At 33.6% G+C, this 21698-nt stretch overlaps 1 protein-coding gene, 4 non-coding genes and 2 pseudogenes across 10 annotated transcripts in view; 2 read left to right on the top strand and 5 right to left on the bottom strand.

Annotated features, from left to right (window-relative positions):
* Positions 1-2202: 2202 nt before the first annotated feature.
* NOP58 (NOP58 ribonucleoprotein) overlaps positions 2203-21698 on the bottom strand; it is a 23819-nt gene continuing 4323 nt past the window's right edge. For 3 of the 6 annotated variants that reach the window (XM_023535978.1, XM_011369135.1, XM_023535979.1), the window contains 13 exons: positions 19134-19186; positions 15855-15976; positions 14047-14183; positions 12189-12253; positions 11158-11292; positions 10262-10407; positions 9539-9665; positions 7765-7928; positions 6876-7010; positions 6576-6637; positions 5133-5266; positions 3102-3235; positions 2203-2478 (listed from right to left, as the gene is read on the bottom strand). In XM_023535978.1, the coding sequence (XP_023391746.1) occupies positions 2428-2478; positions 3102-3235; positions 5133-5266; positions 6576-6637; positions 6876-7010; positions 7765-7928; positions 9539-9665; positions 10262-10407; positions 11158-11292; positions 12189-12253; positions 14047-14183; positions 15855-15976; positions 19134-19186 (1465 nt within the window). In that variant the 3' untranslated portion in view covers positions 2203-2427. Of the gene's footprint in view, positions 2479-3101; positions 3236-5132; positions 5267-6575; positions 6638-6875; positions 7011-7764; positions 7929-9538; positions 9666-10261; positions 10408-11157; positions 11293-12188; positions 12254-14046; positions 14184-15854; positions 15977-18828; positions 18933-19133; positions 19187-21059; positions 21207-21698 lie in introns of those variants that run through there. The other 3 variants (XM_011369139.2, XM_011369138.2, XM_011369136.2) reach the window with 3 other exon arrangements.
* LOC111745142 lies at positions 2795-2913 on the top strand (annotated as a pseudogene).
* On the bottom strand, positions 9308-9391 carry LOC111745114. Its single transcript, XR_002782511.1, has one exon. It is a non-coding gene; the product is annotated as a small nucleolar RNA SNORD11 (small nucleolar RNA).
* LOC111745115 lies at positions 10123-10206 on the bottom strand. The gene has a single exon (XR_002782512.1). It is a non-coding gene; the product is annotated as a small nucleolar RNA SNORD11B (small nucleolar RNA).
* LOC111745159 lies at positions 15545-15663 on the top strand (annotated as a pseudogene).
* LOC111745112 lies at positions 18952-19036 on the bottom strand. Its single transcript, XR_002782509.1, has one exon. It is a non-coding gene; the product is annotated as a small nucleolar RNA SNORD70 (small nucleolar RNA).
* On the bottom strand, positions 19715-19796 carry LOC111745113. The gene has a single exon (XR_002782510.1). It is a non-coding gene; the product is annotated as a small nucleolar RNA SNORD70 (small nucleolar RNA).

Consider the following 21698-nt stretch of genomic DNA (forward strand, 5'->3'; position numbering starts at 1 on the left):
TTGTGTATAACTTCTCCTCCCTAATGGAGGGAGGGGGAGGATTTCTCTTCCATAAACTGAAATTCCACTTTGCAGCTTTTCAAAATTTCCATATTTCTCATCTTCTGTTGAGATCTCTACTTGCTGCTTCCCTGCGTTTCCCCTTCCTCCAGCAAGACAGAACTTATATGAGAACAAAATTCTTCATCAGGAGGGTTTGAAGTTTTCTTTGTGAACTCCCTGAGGGTAGCAGCTGATGTGTCTTCTGCTTCTTTGAGTTCTGGCTAACAAGTGCCTGGCCCCTAGTGGTTGTCCCAAATGCTTGTTGACCAAGAATATCATACAGATCAATTTTCAGAGAAAAAGAACTCAGAATCAAAGCAAAATAGGTACCATATTATTACTTTAAAAAATAAGACTTTTAATTACAATTATTTCAAGCATACAGAAAAAGAGAAAATATAATGAACAACCATATAACCACCATTGTGTAATTCAGAAATTCCAATTTTCAGGCCATTAAGAAAATGTTCCAACATAGAGTAGCTTGCACTTTTCAGAATCATAGAAGTATAGCTGGGGACAGATGATGAGCTAGAGCCAAGTTTTAAAAGATGCCCTTAGAGAAGCAACAAATAAATTGAACTCTTCATGTACAGAGAACCGCAGAAAGTTGAAGCTCTGGAGAGAGTACAGCTCAGCCAGAAACAGTGAGGATATAGAAGTTAGTTTAAACGAGAAAATAAAAATTTATAATTTTGAAGAAAAGAGGGTGGAGTACAACAAAGAATCGATAGCTTTTTAAGCAAACATTTGGCTGTCACAAGATAATTCTTCAAATTTGTTTATCAAATCAGGTATATAAAATTCATTTGAGCTTTCCATTTAAGACTAAGTTCTCAGGGCTCTGCAACAAAACAAGTGCTTCATTTTAACGCAAAGAACCAGAACTTACCATTTGATTAGTGTTTTAAAGAGTTAAGACTTTAGCACTTAAGAAAGAGGATAGCTCTGTGATTTGATTCAACTTGGTTTTCTGCAGGCCTACAGGAGACGACTCAACCTGACTAGGAGTAGGAGTTTTACTAATTAGTATTCTCAAAGTCTATCTTGTTTCAGATATAAAGCTTCGACTATACAGCCCCTGGCAGTCTATAGGCCACTTTAATTAAAAGCTGTTAAAATTAAAATCTGTTAAGTCCCAAATCAATAAAGAGTCTGGAGGTACTATTGCATGAGGGGAAATAACAACTCTCTCCTGGAAAAAAAATAACCAGCCTTATTATGTAATTTTATCTATGGAGGGCTACATGTACTTAATGTAGTTTTCAGTCAAAATAGCTAAATTTGAAATGTATTCACATCTCTGAAAATTTGTATCATTTTATACAAAACACTGTTATGAGATGTAAAGCTGACCATATTTCTGACTTACAAATGAAAAACTGAAGTTAAGAGGGGATGTTGACTTACCCACAGTTACATGAAAAGCAAAGGTGGAACTCAAAGCTGTAATTATCCTAACTGCTCCACTCCTTGACTGCTTTTACTGAACTGGGCTTTAGCATGACGCCCATGGCATACAGAGATGCAAGATAAAACAGCTCTATGAAAGTTGTGACTATCATGACTATATGTCAACTAGGCCACTGCTCACATATTAAACATTATCTTTTAGAAACAAAGATTTCTCTTTGGTGTTCTATGTCCTGATTTATAACTCACACCTGTTTACATATTTACTTACCTTTTCCCTTTATTCCTATGCTTTACTATAAAATGAGTTTGTATCACCTTTTTTAAAAAAGTCCCTTTAGATTACGCTATAAACAAATCAGGGTGTAGATTAATAATTATTTTGTTGCACTTTTCAGAAATGCAAACAATAAAGTGAGACACAAATTTTTTCTTTCTAAAGAGATGCCAAAAAGTTTTGTTCATCTAATTTAAAAATTTAAAATACAAAATATAGCTTCACTTAAAGAGGTAGAAAGACTAGAGAAAAAGAAAAACATGAAAAGTCCAAAAAGGTAAGAGAAACATTAGAGTGAGATTCTTAAATTGGTCCATCCAATTGCTGCCTTACAAAAGGCTAAGTTTCAAATGAACGATTCAGAACTCTCACTTTTCAGATACAATTATCAAAATATTAATCGAATGGTGAATAAAATACATAAACGGTCAAAGATTCTATACCTAAAATATAAACATCACAGAACTGCCTTAATATACAAAGAAAATATCTTTTATTTGTATAACAAAGCCTAAGAAATGATGACATAAAGTTAACAGACTTGATGTCGACACAAATAGGTTTAAAAAGCTATAGATGAATAACCACTTTTTCATCCAATCTTTCCTCAATTATTTTTGGAGAGCATCTCTGGTATATTCCTGACTGAATCTTAGCATGATGTATCCAGGTGACTCAATTATGATTTCTTTCCATTAGTCCTCACTATCTTTCTTTTTCTTCTTTTTCTTCTTCTTCTCTGGACTCTGAAAATAACCAATAAGAATGCTTTTGAAAAAGCTATAAACATATGGGTGATTAATAATAACTTTTCCTTATAAAAAGCAAAGTAGATCTATTTCTCTTGAAAACAAATTTGGGGGAAAATTAAAATTTAAAAATATAAAAATGAACTCTATGAAAGTGATATGTAGCAAATCATAGTCTCAATCCTACTCAAAGCAAATCTAATTTGTAATAATAATAATAATAAGAATATAGGTATTTATTATATAAATACAAAAATGTCATTTTATTTTTACTACCCAATAAGAAAACCACTTTTTAAAAAAATTGCCTGTTGTCTATGGCCATGCCACCCTGAACAAGCCTGATCCCGTCTGATCTCAGAAGCTAAGCAGGGTCGGGCCTGGTTAGTACTTAGATGGGAGACCACCTAGGAAAACCAACTGCTGTTAAGAGTATGTATGCATGTATGCATATATGTATATATGTATGTATGTATCTACGTATGAATGAATGAATGAATGAATGAATAAAGGATTGTAAGCTGACAAGGTCCTTGCAACCTGTGAGGTCAACCAAGGGTTACCTCGCCTAAAAAAAATTGCCTAATTTATTAGATAGAGTAAAATAAAAACAAACGTACAGGAATTGCTGTACTGGTGCACGGTTCTTCTTCAGAAAGCTGTTCTTCCTTAATGTGTTTCTTTTTGTCCTTCTTCTTCTTCTTCTTCACAGATGTCTCCTCTTCTTCCACCATTAATACTTCTTCTTCTTCAACTAAATAAGGTTAACATTGCATCAGAACTCACTCCCCACAAAACCTCTTGAATCTTAGGTTTTTCCTGTCATTCTGGTCAACCACCTAATGTTTATTATATAACCGTATAATTAGAAAGGTCCTTCTAACAGCTAGTTTAATACCATTAACTTTACAAACGATATAAAGCTCAGAGAGAAGTAAATGCCTCATGATGATGTAGCTACGTATAGAAATCAGAATTAAAATGGATCATCTCATCACCAAACCCAGTGTTCTTTTGGAGAACAGTCAATTATATTAGAAATTATTAAATTTGTGCTCTGGAGTTAACAGTCCTGGGTTTATTCAACCTGCACTGTGACCCTGAGGAAGTTAAGTCATTTAACTTCTGTAAACCCAACTTCCTCATCTATAAAATTAAGTAATGTCCATCTCATTGGATTGTTACTAGGACTTAACGAGATAACATGCAATGTCAAGCACAATGCTTGACACAGTAGAACGAGGACTCAGTAACAGGTAGCTATTATTAGAAATTCATTCACCAAATACTCATTTTGTACCTACTACATGCCAAGCCCTAATCTAAATAACTGGAGATATAGCAAGGCACAAAAGAGATAAAAATCCCTGTTCTTATGAATCTTTTAGCAGAAGTGGAGACAAAAAAACAATTCACTGTATAATGTTTTTACACTGTAATCAGCGCTAAGGATCTGAGGAGGGCGGTACATGTGGACATTTTAGAAAGAATAGTCAGGCAAATGCCTAAAGAGGTAAGAAAGTGAATGATGCATATATCTTGAGGGAAAATATTCCAAGCAGAGAAGACCAAATGCTAAGGTTATTTTGGGAGAATAGAGTTCAGCAGATTCAAGGAATAGCAAGGAGACCACTGTGGCTGCTACATAAAGAAGTGGTGGATATGACAGGTGGTTAGATTCTGGATATATTTTCAAAGTAGAATGAAGAGGATCTGCTGCCAGAATAGATTTGGGTTATAAGAGAAGATTCAAGGTTAAAAGCCAACGTAACCAAGTCTGCCATTTATAAGATGGAGGAAATTGTGGCAAACAGACTGGGAGTGGCAAAGATCCAGGAATGTTAAGTTTAAAAAGCTTATTGGACATGTAAGTGAAGATACGAATCTGGAGTTTGGTGTTTTCAAATACTACTAATGGGTTTAGGGATCTCAATAAGGAAATAGTAGCATAGGAATTAAATAACATTTTCCTCATCTAGGGCAAGAGTCCACAGTTGCTGATTGGACACTTTTGACCACTGAGCTATTTAGAAACCAAAAATTAAACTACGCATTGCTTAAATGCTTGTCTTCCTAGACTAGCTGACAGGCAACTCAACATAGGTCCAGCTAAATGAGGGGGTGGGGGGCAGGAAGGAGGTTTCTTGCTTATCAACTCTGCAAAACAGCTTACTTCACTGGAAAGCACCTTTTAAGTGATGGCAGGCTACCCAATATGTTATCATCCTAGTCCATTCCATATAACATAAACAATGAAGAAAACTACTGCTCTATCAATTCTACACTTAACTATGTAACAAAACTATCTCAACTTATTTAGAAACTACATACCTTGTTCTCCTTCTATTTTAAGTTGATTCTCAAAATAATGTATTAAGTAGAAAATAAAGTTTTAGCACACATAGTATAATATGTCATTCCATATATTCAAAGAAATGCTTCTCATATTCCTCTATGAAGTCTAATAAATTTAAAAATATCTTAACTATTTCCAGAGAAGATGATGGCTTATTAAAACACCATTAGTTTTCAATATGGGTGGTTTCGCAATGAAGTTCAATAATACGTACTTTCTCAAAACTTATGGAAGTCTGTACTTAAGGACTAAGAGTATAAATCACATTTAAAACATTTAAAACATTTGAACTAACCTTTAACTTTAACCTTGGCTTTTTTTGCCTTCTTTTCAATTATTTCATCCTCTTTATCTACTTGTTCTATCTTGCGTTTTTTAGAACAGGTTGGCAGTGTGGAGTCACCAGAAGGATCGTAAGTCTTTACTTCACTGAAAGAGCCAAAGACTTTTAGAAAATCTCTACAAATATATGCAATTAAAATAACTAAAGAGATTTAAAGGAAATGACATTAGATAATATTACATAAGCATAAAATGCTGTTTCATTTTAGGGGCTTTGGGACAGTTTATGAAAACCAGTAATTTCCAAAAGGTAAAGAGATATCAATAATTTTCCAGGCAGGTCAAACACACTTCAAGAGAAGTGGTGAGCTAAATGAATTCTGATTTAGTAACCAACGTAGTAACTATGGTACAGAAAACTATTTAATCAGCATAGAGGAAAAATGGAGAAAATCTCTTTACGCCAAATTAATATACTAAAAAGTAAAAATTGAACCGATTCAATTTTAGAATATAAAGTAATTCAATGAAAACCAAACCAAAACAAAACACCTCAATCAGATATAATACAGAAGACTTCACAAGATCTCAAGAAGCAGAGGAACAAGATGGGCATACATATGAATAGTCTCTAAAACCCCCAAATTGCTTTCATTCTAACATAGCAGAAAAAAAAAAAATTGAAGTACTGAGTACTTAAAATGTGAACTAAATCTCATAATTGATGCTTTATGTGCATGTGTTTAAAGTCATAGCATAATGGTATGGGAATATTTTTAAAAGTGTATAAAACAAGCTAAGGAATGCTTTATTTCTTAAGCTGATTTGTAGGTTCGTGACTGTTTAACTCAATACATATGGTTTCTTTTCAGAATACAATGAAAAACATTTTTTTCCCTAAACGTGTATATTTACATATATATTTATATATTTATAATTGAGATGTTACTATATATTGCTCTCCCTGCCCATTTATAGCGTAAGATTTATTATTAAAACTCTTAAGAATTATAAGATTTATAAAAGTAGAATTTACGGGTTAACAGCTAGAAACGTTAATCTTTTAATTTTATAGTGAGGTCTGAATACTTTATTATGCGTCGCAGACATTTTTAAAACTTTTTTTGTCTTAAAAAATAGGTTTGTTAGATTAATTCTGAAGTTTAGTTCTGATAAATGGCAAACTATATCGGAACTATGAATGACAAATATTTACTACCAATATTTGCCAATGAACAAGTTAAATATTAAGAGTCAAAACAAATATACTACATGTATTTTTTACACCAATGTAAAAATATGTGTAGGATTAAAAACTAGAACTGAATATGAAAAGCCAATGGCAAAGAAAAAAATTAGGAGAATATCGACATGCTTCAGTTTACAATAAAAAACTGCTGTCTACAATTAACATTTAAATAAGCAGAAATTATTCATCCATCCTCCCCCAACTCACCTTTTATGTTCATATTTTTCAGCTTTTGCTAATGCCTTTCCTGTGCCACTTATTTTCCTTATCTAAGAAAAGAAAAAATAATTTTCTAAGGCATAATGTCTTTATAGTATATACTCTAATATAGTAATTCTTGGTAAATATAAAGAAAATTGTTAACAGCAGGCATAGAAAGAATGTATTAACCATACTAAGATGCATCATAAAACTGTTCAGCAAGTGAAATGAGTAAGTACATAAAGTACTCATAATTTATTAATTTTTAACAAGTAACTTTCGCAATAGGTTGAACGTGTATCTTACCCCTCTATCTTCCAAGGTCCTCAACCTGGCCTCTAATTTGGCTCTATTCTCAACTCCCATTGCAGAACTGGAATCTTCACCAAAAGCATCGTACCGGATAGCCAGAACAGTTTTGGCTGCCAACATTCGAGAAATCTAACAGAGAACCTGAAGTTAGATAGTCATTCTAGGATTTTTAAAAAATCACAAATTAAAAAAGTATTATAAATCATATGTCAAGCCACCTATCTTACCATTTGAATCTTTGCCACAACATAATGGCTGATTATACATAACTACCATCATTTAGATGGATGAAAAGATCTTTTAGTAGTTCATGTCTAAAACTAGTTCAAACTATTCTTTCAGTGCCCTCCTTTCGTTTCCACTCAGCGACACTAATTCTATACTGCGAGGTCAGCCAGAAAGTATAGCCCCCGCTTTTAAGCTCATTAACATTTTATTTTATTCAACTCTATTTCTCCCATTGTTCTGCCCTCAATTTTATGAAATTTTAGTTTCTATTAAACTACGTGTACTTTACAAAAGAACTTGAAAGTACTTAAGCCTGTTTCCTCATCTGTAAAATAAGAGACAACATTGCATAGGGCTATTATTTTTTATAATTCATAAATGTTGATATTAACTTGGTTTCCCGCCCACAGAAACTTTTGATGTGTCACTCACTCCAATGGGTGAATTCCAGGAAAATAATAACGCAGTGAAAGAAAGGCTTTAACAGGACCAATAATACTTCCTTCTAGTACACAAAATACTTTTTATTTAAAGAATTCACCATTCTCTACTTCACAAGGGAAAAAAAATAGATTTATTGCATACTATAGAGTAAGAGTAAAATGGGTTGTTTGTGAAGGAAAAAAAGGCCTACCTCAGGAAAACTGTAACTCACCTTTCCTTTGTGTTTGGGACTTGTCTGGCCTACAAGTGAAGCATGATAAATGAGACCGTACTTAGGGGTATCTCGTCTAGACTTTAGAGCTCTGAAGAGTGCCTTTTCTGCTCCAAGAATCTGAACTGTAGAAGCTGCATGTTTGGCCAAATTCAAAAGAGAGCCTTAAAAAGAAAAGAAGTTAATTACAAGAAATACACTTTCAAGCATTTGAAAGTTGCATGTACTAAACACAAGACCTACAGTCTAAGTATTACAGCCATTAGAGCAAACAAAAATCTGATGTAATGCAGAATTCTATGGTTTGGAATTCCCTAAAAATCCAGATGCCTCAGCCATTTGTGATTCTTTCATTAGCATCACAAGCAAAGGTTTATGATGAATATCTATTACAAACTGAAGGTTAAGCTTCTTTGACTTTACTTATTGCCTGAGGGATATGGTATTACTATTTTACATTCATTATCATAACACAGGATATAAACATAAACATGTTATTTACAGACACCCCTCAATCTAGCCCCCATTTTTTTGAGATGTATTTTGGATACCAAATATTCTACAATTTAAATAAAAACCGTCACATAAATAAATGTAAACTTATTAGAATATGTTGATAGTAGAACTATGATAAATTTCATACTTTATTTATCCCAGTTAAGGATGAGGAGATATACTTATAAGTACACTAATTAGGAATCAAAAGTTGCTACTGTTATTATTTGTTGCACAGCTTTTGTCAAATACCCCCAATATTAATGTAGTCACTTGACCACTAGGTACATGTTTAAAATTCAACAAACACACTTCTGCTAATCTCTGCATCTCTTGCTCCAAGTTTAGTTAAACATATGAAATTTTGGGTGTAGACTAAAAAAACCAGCCCGGATGATTCCAACCTTGCAGCTGAGGGTATTTGAATGGCATATCTGATCAATGAGGAAACTATTCTAGTTTAAACACTTTATTGTAGATGATACATTAAGATTCGTGATGAATTATTACGATATCTCTAGTAATATAATGAACCAGTACCTCATTGTATTTGCAGGTATTCAATTACATAGTATTTTTTGTAGTAGCCATCTTTGTAATATCATCATACACAGGTATTACATTGTCTAATAAATCCCTTACTTGAAATACTTTTGTATGTTAAATATATTAAAATATAAAATAGCATATTCAATAGCAAAAGAATCTCAATCAAGGGCATGTATAGTCATGCGTCACATGACATTTCAGTCAACAATAGACCACATATACGACATGACAGTGGTATACCATATAGCCTAGGTGTACAGTAAGCTATATCATCTAGGTTTGTGTAAGTCCACTTTATGATGTTTGTACAATGACGAAATTGGCTAACACATTTCTCAGAATGTATCCCCATCGTTAAGCAGCACATGGCTGCTGTGATTTCTTAAAACTATTTAAAATTTAATCTATTTTTTTATTTTATAAAACGTTAACCGATTTTATCCTCCTATATATACCTGATTGTTCTAATTAAGCATAACAAACTTCTGACAGTGGACAAGTGTCTCAGAAGAGGTAGTGACTTAAGATGCCTTCATTACCCAAAAGGAAATCAGGCATACAAATAAAAATCATCATTGAACACTTGGTCCTTAGTCCTTACTCGCACACCATCTACTTCTATTTATTACCTAAAATTTCTTTTAATAACTGTAGTTTAAAGATTTTTAAAAATCCTAGTTAGAAAACAACTCTAAATATCCATGTTCACAAATTACATTAAAATCATCACCTGCATGAGCAATAAGCCGTGCTCCAACTAATTCCCCAACCATGACTGTAACATTGGGTGCAATGGCCATCATTCGATTTTGTAGGTATTCATAGAGCTGCGTTCTATATTCTGAGATTTCAATCACCTAGTATAAGGAACAAAATGAATAACTCATAAATGGGTAAGAGTAAAAACAGTATAAACTTCATACACCTAAAACATGGGAGCCCTGCTTAATTATCATAGAGCAGCTTTGCAACCCTGGGAAAACAAATCATTCTTTGCCTCAATTTCCTATAATAGGGTTGGTGTGAAGATTTTATTAGGTAACGTAAACAGGCTAACATACTATCTAAAAATGTTAGCCAATATTACTTTAATTTTTAAAAACCTCCAACAATTAGATATTTGTGCCATCCTTTTTAATTCTTGTATAGCTAGCTCCAAATCACTACAGGCTATAAACATAAAAGAATTAAATAACTCAAGGTATACTTTTTTACCTTCTTAATGGATTTATAATTCATTATTCAGACTATGCAATAATACAATTAAATTAAATTTAATTTAGTATAAATTTCCCCCTTTAAGCATAGAAATCAAGATGGCATCAGATGAGGTAGTGACTGAACACCTTCATTTATTTATCAGGTGAACAATAAGTTTAAGAATCATCACGGCCATCAGAAAGTTATTATGGAGCTGGTACCACCACAACTAGTTTCTCTATGTGTAGATTACCTGTGTGCAGAGATGTAGAATGTTGCATATATCTTCTTCTGAAACCTCTGTTCCCATAGATATCTCTGCAGCTGCTTTTACTTCTGCTTCAACTTCCTCTGGCAGTAATTCTGAAAGTTGGGCCGAGGCATAATTCTTTCTATCGCCTATGGAATGTTTGCAGAGGATGAGGGAGAATCACTCTTCAACAAATCATATAAAATCCACCAAACAGTCAAAAGAAATAGAGATAAGCCAATGAAAAGGGTGCCTAAACAAAACAAAAAGCGAACAAGTTTGACCTAGGAATTCTCCTTATGTAAAGGCTTGATTTTAGAGATTAAAATCTTTCTCTACCACTTCCTTCCAAAAAAAAGAAAAGCAAAAACCCCACGAAAACAAAACAAAATACCCCCATGAAATACTGTGATAGACAATTTGTAGCTAAGGCCATGAATTCTTGGGGTGATAATATAATACGAGCCAAGTAACTCATTCACTAATAATACTCAGGTCCCTCTAACTAATACTAATACTAACACTAATATTATTAGTATAGACTATAACACTAACAGTACAGATAGCAGTATTACTTTTAGTATTATTATTAATATACTTCAGGATATCTCCCCAAGTCTACAGTTGCCTGTAATGGCAAACCCACTATGAGACACATTCATGTGAACATGAGAAGCCATTTCAAGAAAAACCAAATTAGAGAGCCATGTCCTGTTGCACAGGCCACCGAAATCAAAGTTAAAGTTAATTTTGTTTCTGAAATATAACAAACATTAATATGGTTACACTCCTAAAACCTAATAATACAAGTTGTAAAAGTTAAGAAAAAAATTATTATAACTCATGTTTTAGGATGCGAATAAATTACTTTCAATGCCTTAAAAGATAAAGTTACTCACCAACTTTCTGTAAACACTTGCAGTATGTTAAGTTATCCGAAATAATTTTTCCTAGTTCAGGGAAATGCCAGCCATACCATTCTCTACACCGCATAATATAGTTGTTTAGTTCTTTATCTAAGTCATCCAACAAGGCTGCAGAAAATTAAAATGAAAAATAGGAACTTAAAAGTTTTAAAGTGTGGCAAAATATACATAAAATTTACCACTTCAACAATTTGCAAGTGTACATTTCAGTGGCATCAAGTATAATCACAATGTTGTACAATCATTAACACTATTCATTTCCAGAAATCTTTCATCATCCTGAACTGAAACTCTGTAGCAGTTAAATAAAGCCCCATCCGCATCTCCCCCCAATCCCTGGTAATCTCTCCTACTTTCTGTCTCTATGAATTTGTCTATTCTAGGTATCACACAATATTTATCTTTCTGTGTGTGACTAATTTCACTTAGCATAATGTTTTCAGGATTTGTCCATGTTGTAGCAGGTATTAGAACATCATTCCTTTTTAAGGATGAACATTTCAATGTGTGCATATACCACATTTTGTTTATCCAGTCATCTGTTAATGAGTACTTGGCTTGTTTCCACCTTTTGGCTATTGTGAATAATGCTGTTCTAAACAACAGCATGTAATTATCTGAGTAATTGCTTTCAATACTTTTGGATATATGTTTCAGCAATGCAATGGCCATTTAAAGGAATTTTTAAAATTGGAAATTGTTAAGACTCTGAAGTTTCCAAAAATCACTTAATGGGAGAATGACCTATTATAAATAAAGCCCAGTGAAAAAAGCAAAATGAATCATTTTACCTTATAAGTATAACTCATATTATCTTCAATTAGTCAAATTATAGGTAGTTTTTCTTTTTTCTATTGAGTTTTCCTAATTATTTATTTTACTTATTTATTAAAATTCTAGCTAATCTCCTTTCGTTTCCTCAACAAAATTATAAAAGATAGTTTTAATAGTAGGAAAATACTATGCAGAATAGACAAAATAGACCGCACATGTTCTATACTTACAAATTGCCTGAACAATCATTGTATCCACTTTATCAGCGCTAAATTTCAATCTATATCGGGACAAGCTGGGGAGAAGTGGGAAAATAGGAAATTATTAAGATAGCATCTATAAAAAACATTTAATTAACATCTTAAATACTTTTTTTTACCCGAATCCCTCCCTCAGAGCCACATTGTTTTATTTTTATCTTTACTACATAGAAAAAGCAGTTGAAGAATATTCAAGATCAGAAAACACACATTTGAAAAAAAAATACATCTGTCCTGTTGCAAGTTGGGAAAAACCTATAGATCTGTAACATTAATTTATGAATGACAACTAGAATAATGCTGTGTAGTACAGGCCATACTGGTTCACCGACAATTTCTGCAGCATATTAATGCTTTATACCAGCAAGTAAGAAAAAAATGCAGCACTGCAACACTTGAAAACAGAAAGCCATGGAGGAATAACATTGTATATAAATCGGGGTTACTTCATCTTGGCACTGTTAAGATTATGGGCCTGACATCTTTCTTGTGGGGGGCTATTCTGTGCATTTCAGGATGGTTAATATCCCTGGCCTTTACCCATTATATGCTAGTAAGAGACCCCACCCCTAGTTGTGACAACCAAAAATATCTCTACATACTGCCAAACATTCTCTAAGAGATATCTGATTACCCTTGATTGAAAACCGCTGCTGTACACAATGCCAATCAATCACAAGTTTGAATCTTGATCCAGTTTAGCTATTTATTCTCTTAGAAATGCTTATTATCAAGTTCTTCCCGACTTTGGTGCATTCTGCTCATCTAAGTCAGCACAGCTTTAACACTGCCATCAATCTATGTTCAATATTTTTTGTTCAAATGCATAGAATTTTACTATATTCTTTTAAATATAAATTTAATGTCTTTTTTTACTGTGTTAATTTTTTAAGGTTGTTATTGACAATACTCTGGTTACAAAGTTACATAAGTTTTGAGCAGTCTACCCTGAATCTTATTTTTTCTTCATAAACTCTGTTACTTGTAGCGCAGCTTCGCAGAATGTTAAGCTTTTCAGGAACACATATGTTACACTATAGCAGAAATGCCTGTTCTAAAAATAATAGGTTAATGTGCTTTTACCTTATTACAAAAATGCAATAAAAATCAAAGTAAAACAAGCAACACACACAGAGAAGAGACCATAGCAGATGAGAAAATTTGGGAACATGGCAAGTAGATAGTGGAACAGCAAATGATTTAGTAAAGAAAAGAAAAAAATGAACAAGAAAGAAATCCCAAGAACTGTGGGAACCAACACTAGAAGAGTAGAGAATGCTTACGGGAGGTTTAGAGTCAAAGCAATAGAACAAGAATGCCTGGATTCAAATCCTGTCCTCCTCACTAGCTGTTTTGGCTTTGGGCATCAGTTTCCTCATCTGTAAAATGAGGGTACTACTACTACTGATTGTTATGAGAATTAAATTATTAGGTGTGACATGCTTAGCCCTTTTCCCATTTAGGAAAAAAAGTACAGCTCGCTGCTAGCCTTAACATCAGGCGTAGGAATGCTACGTTTTCTAGGATTTGACATTTTCAGCGACTGAACTACTAAAAACAGAATACTATATAAATAGAACGATGTCATTTGTTTCCTAAGACTATTGATATACTAGAACGGTAAGAAAATAATAATAAAAGCAAGGTATTTTGTGGCAAACTTTGGGGGTAAGGTTAGGACTGTAACCCACGAGTTATCTTGGGGTAAATGTTGCAACCACAAGTACCACCAATGAGTATTCTCGGGGCAAATAGGAAATGGGTTAGAACAATGCTAAACAACTGTTTATTAAAAATTAAGCTAACTTTATTTTTTAGTAAATCTCACCTGTGCGCTAATCCAAGACACATAGCTGCCATTTCACGTGGTTCTACCCCAGGGATTAATCCATCCATCTGTGAACGAATTCCTCTCATAAGCTCATTAACGACAGGACTATGGATGCAACTGAGATTGAGCTTTTCCTATAAAACCAAGAACACTTGCATTAGAAATATAAGTTTCCTAAAATAATTTAAATATTCAAATAGTGTTCATTTAAACATCTACATTTCTCAGTTTCATAAAGAGCAATTTCTAGTGTTCTTGGGAAGCACACCTGAATATCCTGTTGGTAGAAGTCAAAACTGGTATAAGCTTCCCGGAAGACAGCTTGTTTATATGAATCAAAAGCTTTAAAAAGATAAATACAATTTAACCCAGTAGTTCTGTTTCTTTTGTTGGTTTGAGGGTTCTTTTACTACCTTACGTTTAGATTCTTTTAAAAATCATAAAGGTAATATACAGATCACAATCATTAGTACTATAAAGGGAACTGAATAAAAAGTAAAATGCTGAGCCTTAAGCCCTTTATCTATAAACAGTAACTGTTAGCATTCCTTAAATACTTCTAAATATATACGTGTTAATATGTATGTGTATATACACACACGAATCATAAAGTTTGTTTTTAAACATCCAAATAGGACAATAAATTTTGTTCACGCTTTCATTTGTCACACTGCATATAATAGTTCATCAAATGCATATAATGATAGGCACACAAATGTATATAGTGCATCATGTTTAAGAAACATATTTAGGATGTATGAGTAATATTCAGCCGATGATTTATAGAGTAACTGAAAAGAAAAAATTAAAGATACCCACAATCCCACCACTCAGCAATTTGCTCTTCTGCGCATATGTTTATTATGCTAAAATTTAATGTTTTTCACAGAAAAATACAAACTAAGACTTGTGGGCAATTCAAAGGATAAAGACAGAGACTGACACCATCACGGGAAACTTCATTATCTGACCGTATTAGAAATAATCTATTTAAGCAAACTTCTTAAATTCAGAATCCTGGTTCAAAAAACCCTCAATCTTCTTTAGGGCTTTCCTTCCTAAAAGACCTGGACATAATATAATCCTTACTTCAAGAATCAAAGATCAAATTATCACAAACAACTGGCTATCAATTTGTTCTGTTTTTTCAAGTCTGGGAGCTAGCTTTTCTAGTTTTCCACCCCACTCTAACTTTATGTTTAACCTCTAGCAACTCTACCCCCGACTAAAGTTTTCTAATAAACACATACACTAAAAAGAAAGCTCATGACCCCATTTGTGTTGGAAATAAGTGGCTAAACAAAAACATGGCAAGATATACACAAAGTGTTAACAGACTACTTCTGGGTGGCAGGGCTCAAGCTATTTTTTTCATCATTTTTTGTGTATTTGTATTTTCTACAATCAACATTTATGCTTACTTAGTCCCAATAATCATATTAGAAATTAATTATTATGTAGCCTAGGGGAAAAAATAACAAGTATGAGAATTTATGTCTACGGCCATGCCACCCTGAACAAGCCCCATCCCGTCTGATCTCAGAAGCTAAGCAGAGTCAGGCCTGGTTAGTTCTTGGATGGGAGACCACCTAGGAAGACCAGGTGTTGTAGATGTAAAAAATAAAAAATAAGGGATTGTAAGCTGACAAGGTCCTTGCAACCTGTGAGGTCAACCAAAGGTTGCCTAACCAAAAAAAAAGGAGAGAACTTATGATAAACAACTTATTCCAAAGGCTGGGCTTTGTAGCCACTATGCTGTATGGTGGGCTCTGATCAGCAGGCATGAAAGAAAATTGTAACTTTACCTTTATGACCCCTCCTAGTTTAGCATCGGCTACAGCCAAAGGTTCATGGGCTTCTTTTACTATTTTCTTCAGAACTTTCTTCAACTGCTTATTGATTTTGCCCTCCATCAGAGCTGTGAATGCTTTTCAGGAAAAAAGAAAACAAGAGTTAACTCTCAAGAGCTTAAGATCTTAAGAAAAAAAAAAGTTCCTTTCAAAAAGGCTGAATTTAACATTACTTCTGAAATGATAAATGTAAAAATGTTTTACAAGTTACACATTTTATAATCTTCTGATTTTGCTTTCCTTATTTCCACTCCAGAACAGGAGTTAAACTATATATAACATTCTTTTTCCTATGCCACCTGAACTCGGGAGCTAGAATCACAAAATGCTAGAAGCAATCTATTTTGGAATGGAAGAAAACAAAACAAACACCACTTGCCTGATGTTCTGAATTGTAAAATACCCTAATATCCCTTTAAGACTGTTAAAAGGGAGTGTATTCATTTTGAAGGATCTGTTGCCGTGTAAGCATTACTGAGTGGGGCTTTATCCTTGCTAATCCCTGATCCAGAGGTATCATCAAGCTTAAGCTTGTAAACCTCCAGTGATACAGAACTTACCACCAAAGGCAGCCCTATTCAATTTCGAGACTGCTTTCAATTTGGGTAAATTCTAAATTTTCTACTTTGTAACTCATACTGGTCTTTAAGCCTACACTTACATTTTTCTGTACCCACATGGACTCATGGACTAAAAATTTCTGATATTTGTCTGGGTTTTAGCTGAGTTTAAAGTATGCCTGGCAGGAATGAAGTCTGTCATCGTTTCTAAGGCCAAGCATTTAATCAGCCAGATACTTGCTCTTCCCTCCTGACCACATCTCCATCCATTTGAATTACAAGTCTATTTTATCTGTTATCCGGGAAGATGAAAGATGAAGACAAAAACCATCTGGCAACCACATAGCTCTTTCAGAGATCTCCACACTCTGAGAAGCTAAGATTCAAGCTATTTTTGTTGGGTTCTAACCTTTTACATTTTGTACAACAACAATGACTCCTTATAATCTACCTTTCTAATAAAAGTTGTATTTTAAGTTTTGAATGTTTCATAATTAAAAACTTATTCAACCTCCTGCTCTTCTCAATCTTCTATATCATCTACTTTTACACTTTGACCTAGTTTGACCTTCATTTACCTTCCCTTTTCCAAAAAAAATGTTTCTAATACGTATTTTTAAAAGATAGTAAACAGAGTTGGTGACAGGGATAGGCGGAAGCTGAGTCTTTTCTACTGATCATCTTTACTAGCTATTGTTCAGCACCTCCTAGTAGTTTCCTTCTCTTCATCCAAATGTAGGCTGGCCCCAAATTTTACTGTGGCTATTTGGAAGACTTGCAACTTGAAAATTCAACTAAAAGTAAAAATAAACCTCTCCATGCAAATGTCATATTTGAACTTCTGGGACCAATATAAATTATTAATATCATACCCCATCAGACTCTTAGGCTATAGGGTTTTAAATACATACTGACATCTTCAGCCACTGAGTTTTGGTTCTGTTATGTCAAGCTTTGTAATAAGCAGTATGAAGTTAAATTTTCAGGAAAGACTCTGTTCTTTTAATAAGGCAATGTTCAACTTTTTGGCTAAAAAAAAAAAAAAGACGGGGGGGAGAAAGAGAGGGAGGGAGGGACGGAGGGAGGGAGGGAAGGGGAAAAAAGCATTGTAGAGGTTTCTATGACCAAATTCTTTCATTCGTTAACACAAAAATATTTATGTGACACAATGTAAGGATTTGACAGTCAACAACATAGTCTCTGCCTTCTGGGAACATAGATGGAGGTTAGGTGTGTCAGAGGGTTCTCACCTAGTATGGTATTTCCCTCATTCATCTTATATTATTTTAAGGAATACCATAAGCTTGGTAGGAAAATGAGATATCTCTCAAGCCTGTTTTATCACCTGAAAAATAGTGATAACATTACCTACCTCACAGGATTACTTCAAGGATTAAATAATTTTGGATTGATGAGTAAAAAATCTGACAAATCACTATGTGATCCATGGATTGATTAGCTATAGTAAAAACCTGCTCCGTGATCGGGTAGAGGCTGGACCTGCCCATGCAATAGTTTAATAAGGACTGGTCAGAACAAATTGGGATAGGGCTACAGTGCCTTATATTTCCAAGAGGAGCTGTTAAAATCAGTCTATGTGAACACGTCCCCAAGTTGGAGAATAGCTAACACAAACTTGCTTGGGATTTCACCGAAATTTTACCTATATTTAATTTTAAGGCCGTGATGAACCAAACTATCAAAATAAAGTTCTTCAGCCAAAAGTATCACAGTTGTGCTTTATGGCTCTATGAGACTTTAATTACTAATGTACTGATGAAGATGGGGTGGCCAATTAATAATAATGTTTCCTAATTTTCGCAAGAGAACTATACCCTTATCCTGTGGCTGATGAACAAAATTATCTGGGTCTGTTAAATTCTTGCCTAATTTTAAGCCATATTCTTCCTTATGGACCTTCATTTTCAAATTATACCACCAAGTAGTTTTGATTTGATATAGAATTAATGCAACTGAAAAATTTATGATTAGGGTTTATATTTGGCCTTTTTGTTTACCCCAACATTAAAAAAACCAACTGCCTACTGAAGCTAAGCCTAGTTAATAAATCCTATTTACTGTATGTCATGCCATCATGAGGACTAGTTGGAGGATATGAATCATCCATTCTTCCAAATCATTAAAAACCATGTCCCCTTTAGATAACTCATACCTCTCCATAATTTTTGTATTAAAACACATACACACACAAACCTGTTTTCCTAAAACTTTATTAAAATGTTGTGCTTTTTATGAACTAAAAATGCACCCTTAGAGAGCTGTTTTAATATTTCAACTATGAATCCTGGCTATTTTCAAATTATCCTTGGATTAAAATGATCAGAGAGCTGTACGCTTCACCACATTACCTTGGTCCCTTGTAGAATAGCTTTTACTGAATTGTGCTTTAGCATTATGCTGTTGGTTTCCACAGGGAGATCAACTTAACCACTTCTCAGCTCTCATCTCAGCCCTATGGTAAAAAAAGCTAACTCAATGTTGTCTCAGTGGTAGTGACGAATTTGTTAAATCACTTAAACTCAGTTCCAAAAAGAATACATCATTGACAACATTGAATAAGGTTAACTCAGGCAACTGAAGCAAACAATTTTTTAATAAGGATAACAGTGTCAAGATTAAAAACAAAAACAAGAAAGCTAGTCTTCGACTTTACCTGCTAATGCTTCTGCTGTATCCTGAAATTTCTCAAAATGTTTTAGCTTCACTCTAGAATTAAGGAAAAAAAAATGTTATAGGTGTACGCTGACGTCTGCAATAGCTACAGGAAAGGGTGTTGTTTCCCAAAGTATATACGGATAAAAGAAACTTTCCTGTCATTGGGTATCGGGGTGCAAAGTTAGATATTATTAAAATGACCAGTTTCTCTAAATGTTAGGCTAATAATATTTGACTATTATAGAGGATGTCGTATGCTTTGAAAGAAGCATAAACAGCAAAGAGGTTTGCTACCACATTTAAACTACAAGAAAGATGCTGAACCTTAAAGATGCATAACCTCTGCTGCTTAAAGCTAGATAAAAGATGTCTTACTATACAGCACAGAAATAGCCTAAGGTGTTAAGAGTCCATCTTATGTCAGGAATCTCATGACCTCTGATTTATTCATCTAGTACAAATGCCATTAAACAATAGCTTATTGTCAGATCTCATTCCTGCTAACCTTATTCTCTCCTTCTCCATATACTCATGCATAGGATAACATCATCTTATATCAAAACAAATACATACATTTAATTCATTGTTGTCTCAGTGGTAGTGACGAATATTTGAGATCACTTACATTCAGTTCCAACAATACATCACTGACAACAACGAATCAGATTAACTCAGCCAACTGATGCACGCAGCCCTTTAAAATAAAAAACTAGTCTTCTGTTCTTTCTAAAATAGTGTTATCTTAAGCAAGGTTTTCTCAATTGCTCAGAGAACACCTTGGTAGCCCTTTAAATACATGTTTAATAGTACAAAGATTTAAGGAAAGCATGAATTTCATCTTATTCTGCCTCACCCTACACCCATTTGCACCCTTCTTAGGTGGCATTTGTTCATATCTCTCTACTTGCATAAATGCATATATAAATATACAAGAAAACAGCAAAAATGAGATCACATTATATGAACTCTGAAGCACGGTTTTCTCAGTATATCATGGACCTCTCTCTAGGTCAACAAGAGATCTAGAGATACACAATTTATTCAACAATTCCATTACTGATGGACATTTAAATTGTTAAAAAATATATATTTTTTTGCCATAACAAATGCGGCAACTCTGTATTTTGTTTCTCTAATTGTTTAGTATGACATTTCTTTGGGCTCAACACTCTTTTGTAAGCTTAAGTAGTTTCCTTCCATTGAGTTTTTATTAGCACTAACAAATGAATTATCAAATGTACCTTAGCATCCACGGACATAATCCAAATCTCTATGTATCAAAAGATTAATCCAGTTCCCAGGTCCATACTCACCAAACAGGATATACTTCAGAACATGATTCACAGATGGTGAAATAGCTATCTCAGCTCTACCTTGAGGAAAAGCCAGCTCTAGCTCTTTTTCCTACCACTCATTCCCTAGGCTGGGCATCAACATTACACTGTATTTTCTCATCCAGAGATCGTGGGGAACTCAGGTATAACTTTCTAGGATTTACTACCTAGTTATTATTTCAGAGGGAGATAAGAGGTCAAAGTCATAAAGCATGAATAAACTGAAAATTAAGTTAAAAACATTGGAATATCACTTAGAGAAACTAAAAGTTAAACCAATCAGTAGTCCACGCTTTTGACAAATATTACTTTTAACAGAAATTTATACTTAATTCACAATCAACTTACATTTTCAAATATCTTACAAAACTGTAATTTTGTGGTGCTGTTCAATCTAGTCTACAACTAATATGAATTAGCTGAGGTAACCTATACTCCAAATGAGGAATTTAATTAGGCTCATATCAATACTATTCCTGAAATACATTTCAAAACAAAAAGTTATGAATATAACATTATATGAATCTCAAGAAAATATAAAAGAATCCCTAAATGTGAATTGCTAAATCCTGAGTTTCCAGATGACTTACATTTTATTTGCTTTTTCTGGAGTTTCAAATTCTTTCCACAAACTATCAACCTCTTGAAGTTTCTTCTCATTCAAAACCTGTAATACATATTTACATAATTTTCTTTAATTGACACAGCTTAGACATGCTACACTCTTTGAGTACAATTAATTGTACATGTAAAATGAGGGTGGTAAAGCTATTTTTCTCTCTGAAATAAGGAACCAGTTTCCTTACTCTGCATACATTTTTGGTCAAATTATTAGCTCAAGTAGCACATTTAATAACTAGACAGAATTCAGATCTAGTTGGAGGGTCTTTGTTGAAAATTTTCTATTTTTAACCCCTTCAAAAAAAACATTCACAGAACATCAAAAGACTTTCTTTAGAATATTTTTAATATGCCATTTTTTACGCTAATTAAACTGACCTGCCACCAATTGTAAGATATCCTAATTTTCAGGAATGTTAAATATGAGGAAATATGCATTTTAGGATTGATCCTACCCTATCTTATTCTTGAGCAGTTGACTTATCACACAGCATTATTGGTGAGGGTGTAGAGAAATAACTTTTATTCACTCTTGATTTAAATGAAACCAACAGAACCTCTTGAAGGCAATTTGGTAGCATGTGTCAACATAACATACAGATATCCTA

This window comes from Pteropus vampyrus, unplaced genomic scaffold (assembly GCF_000151845.1).
Source record: "Pteropus vampyrus isolate Shadow unplaced genomic scaffold, Pvam_2.0 Scaffold146, whole genome shotgun sequence".
Classification (NCBI taxonomy): Eukaryota; Metazoa; Chordata; class Mammalia; order Chiroptera; family Pteropodidae; genus Pteropus; species Pteropus vampyrus.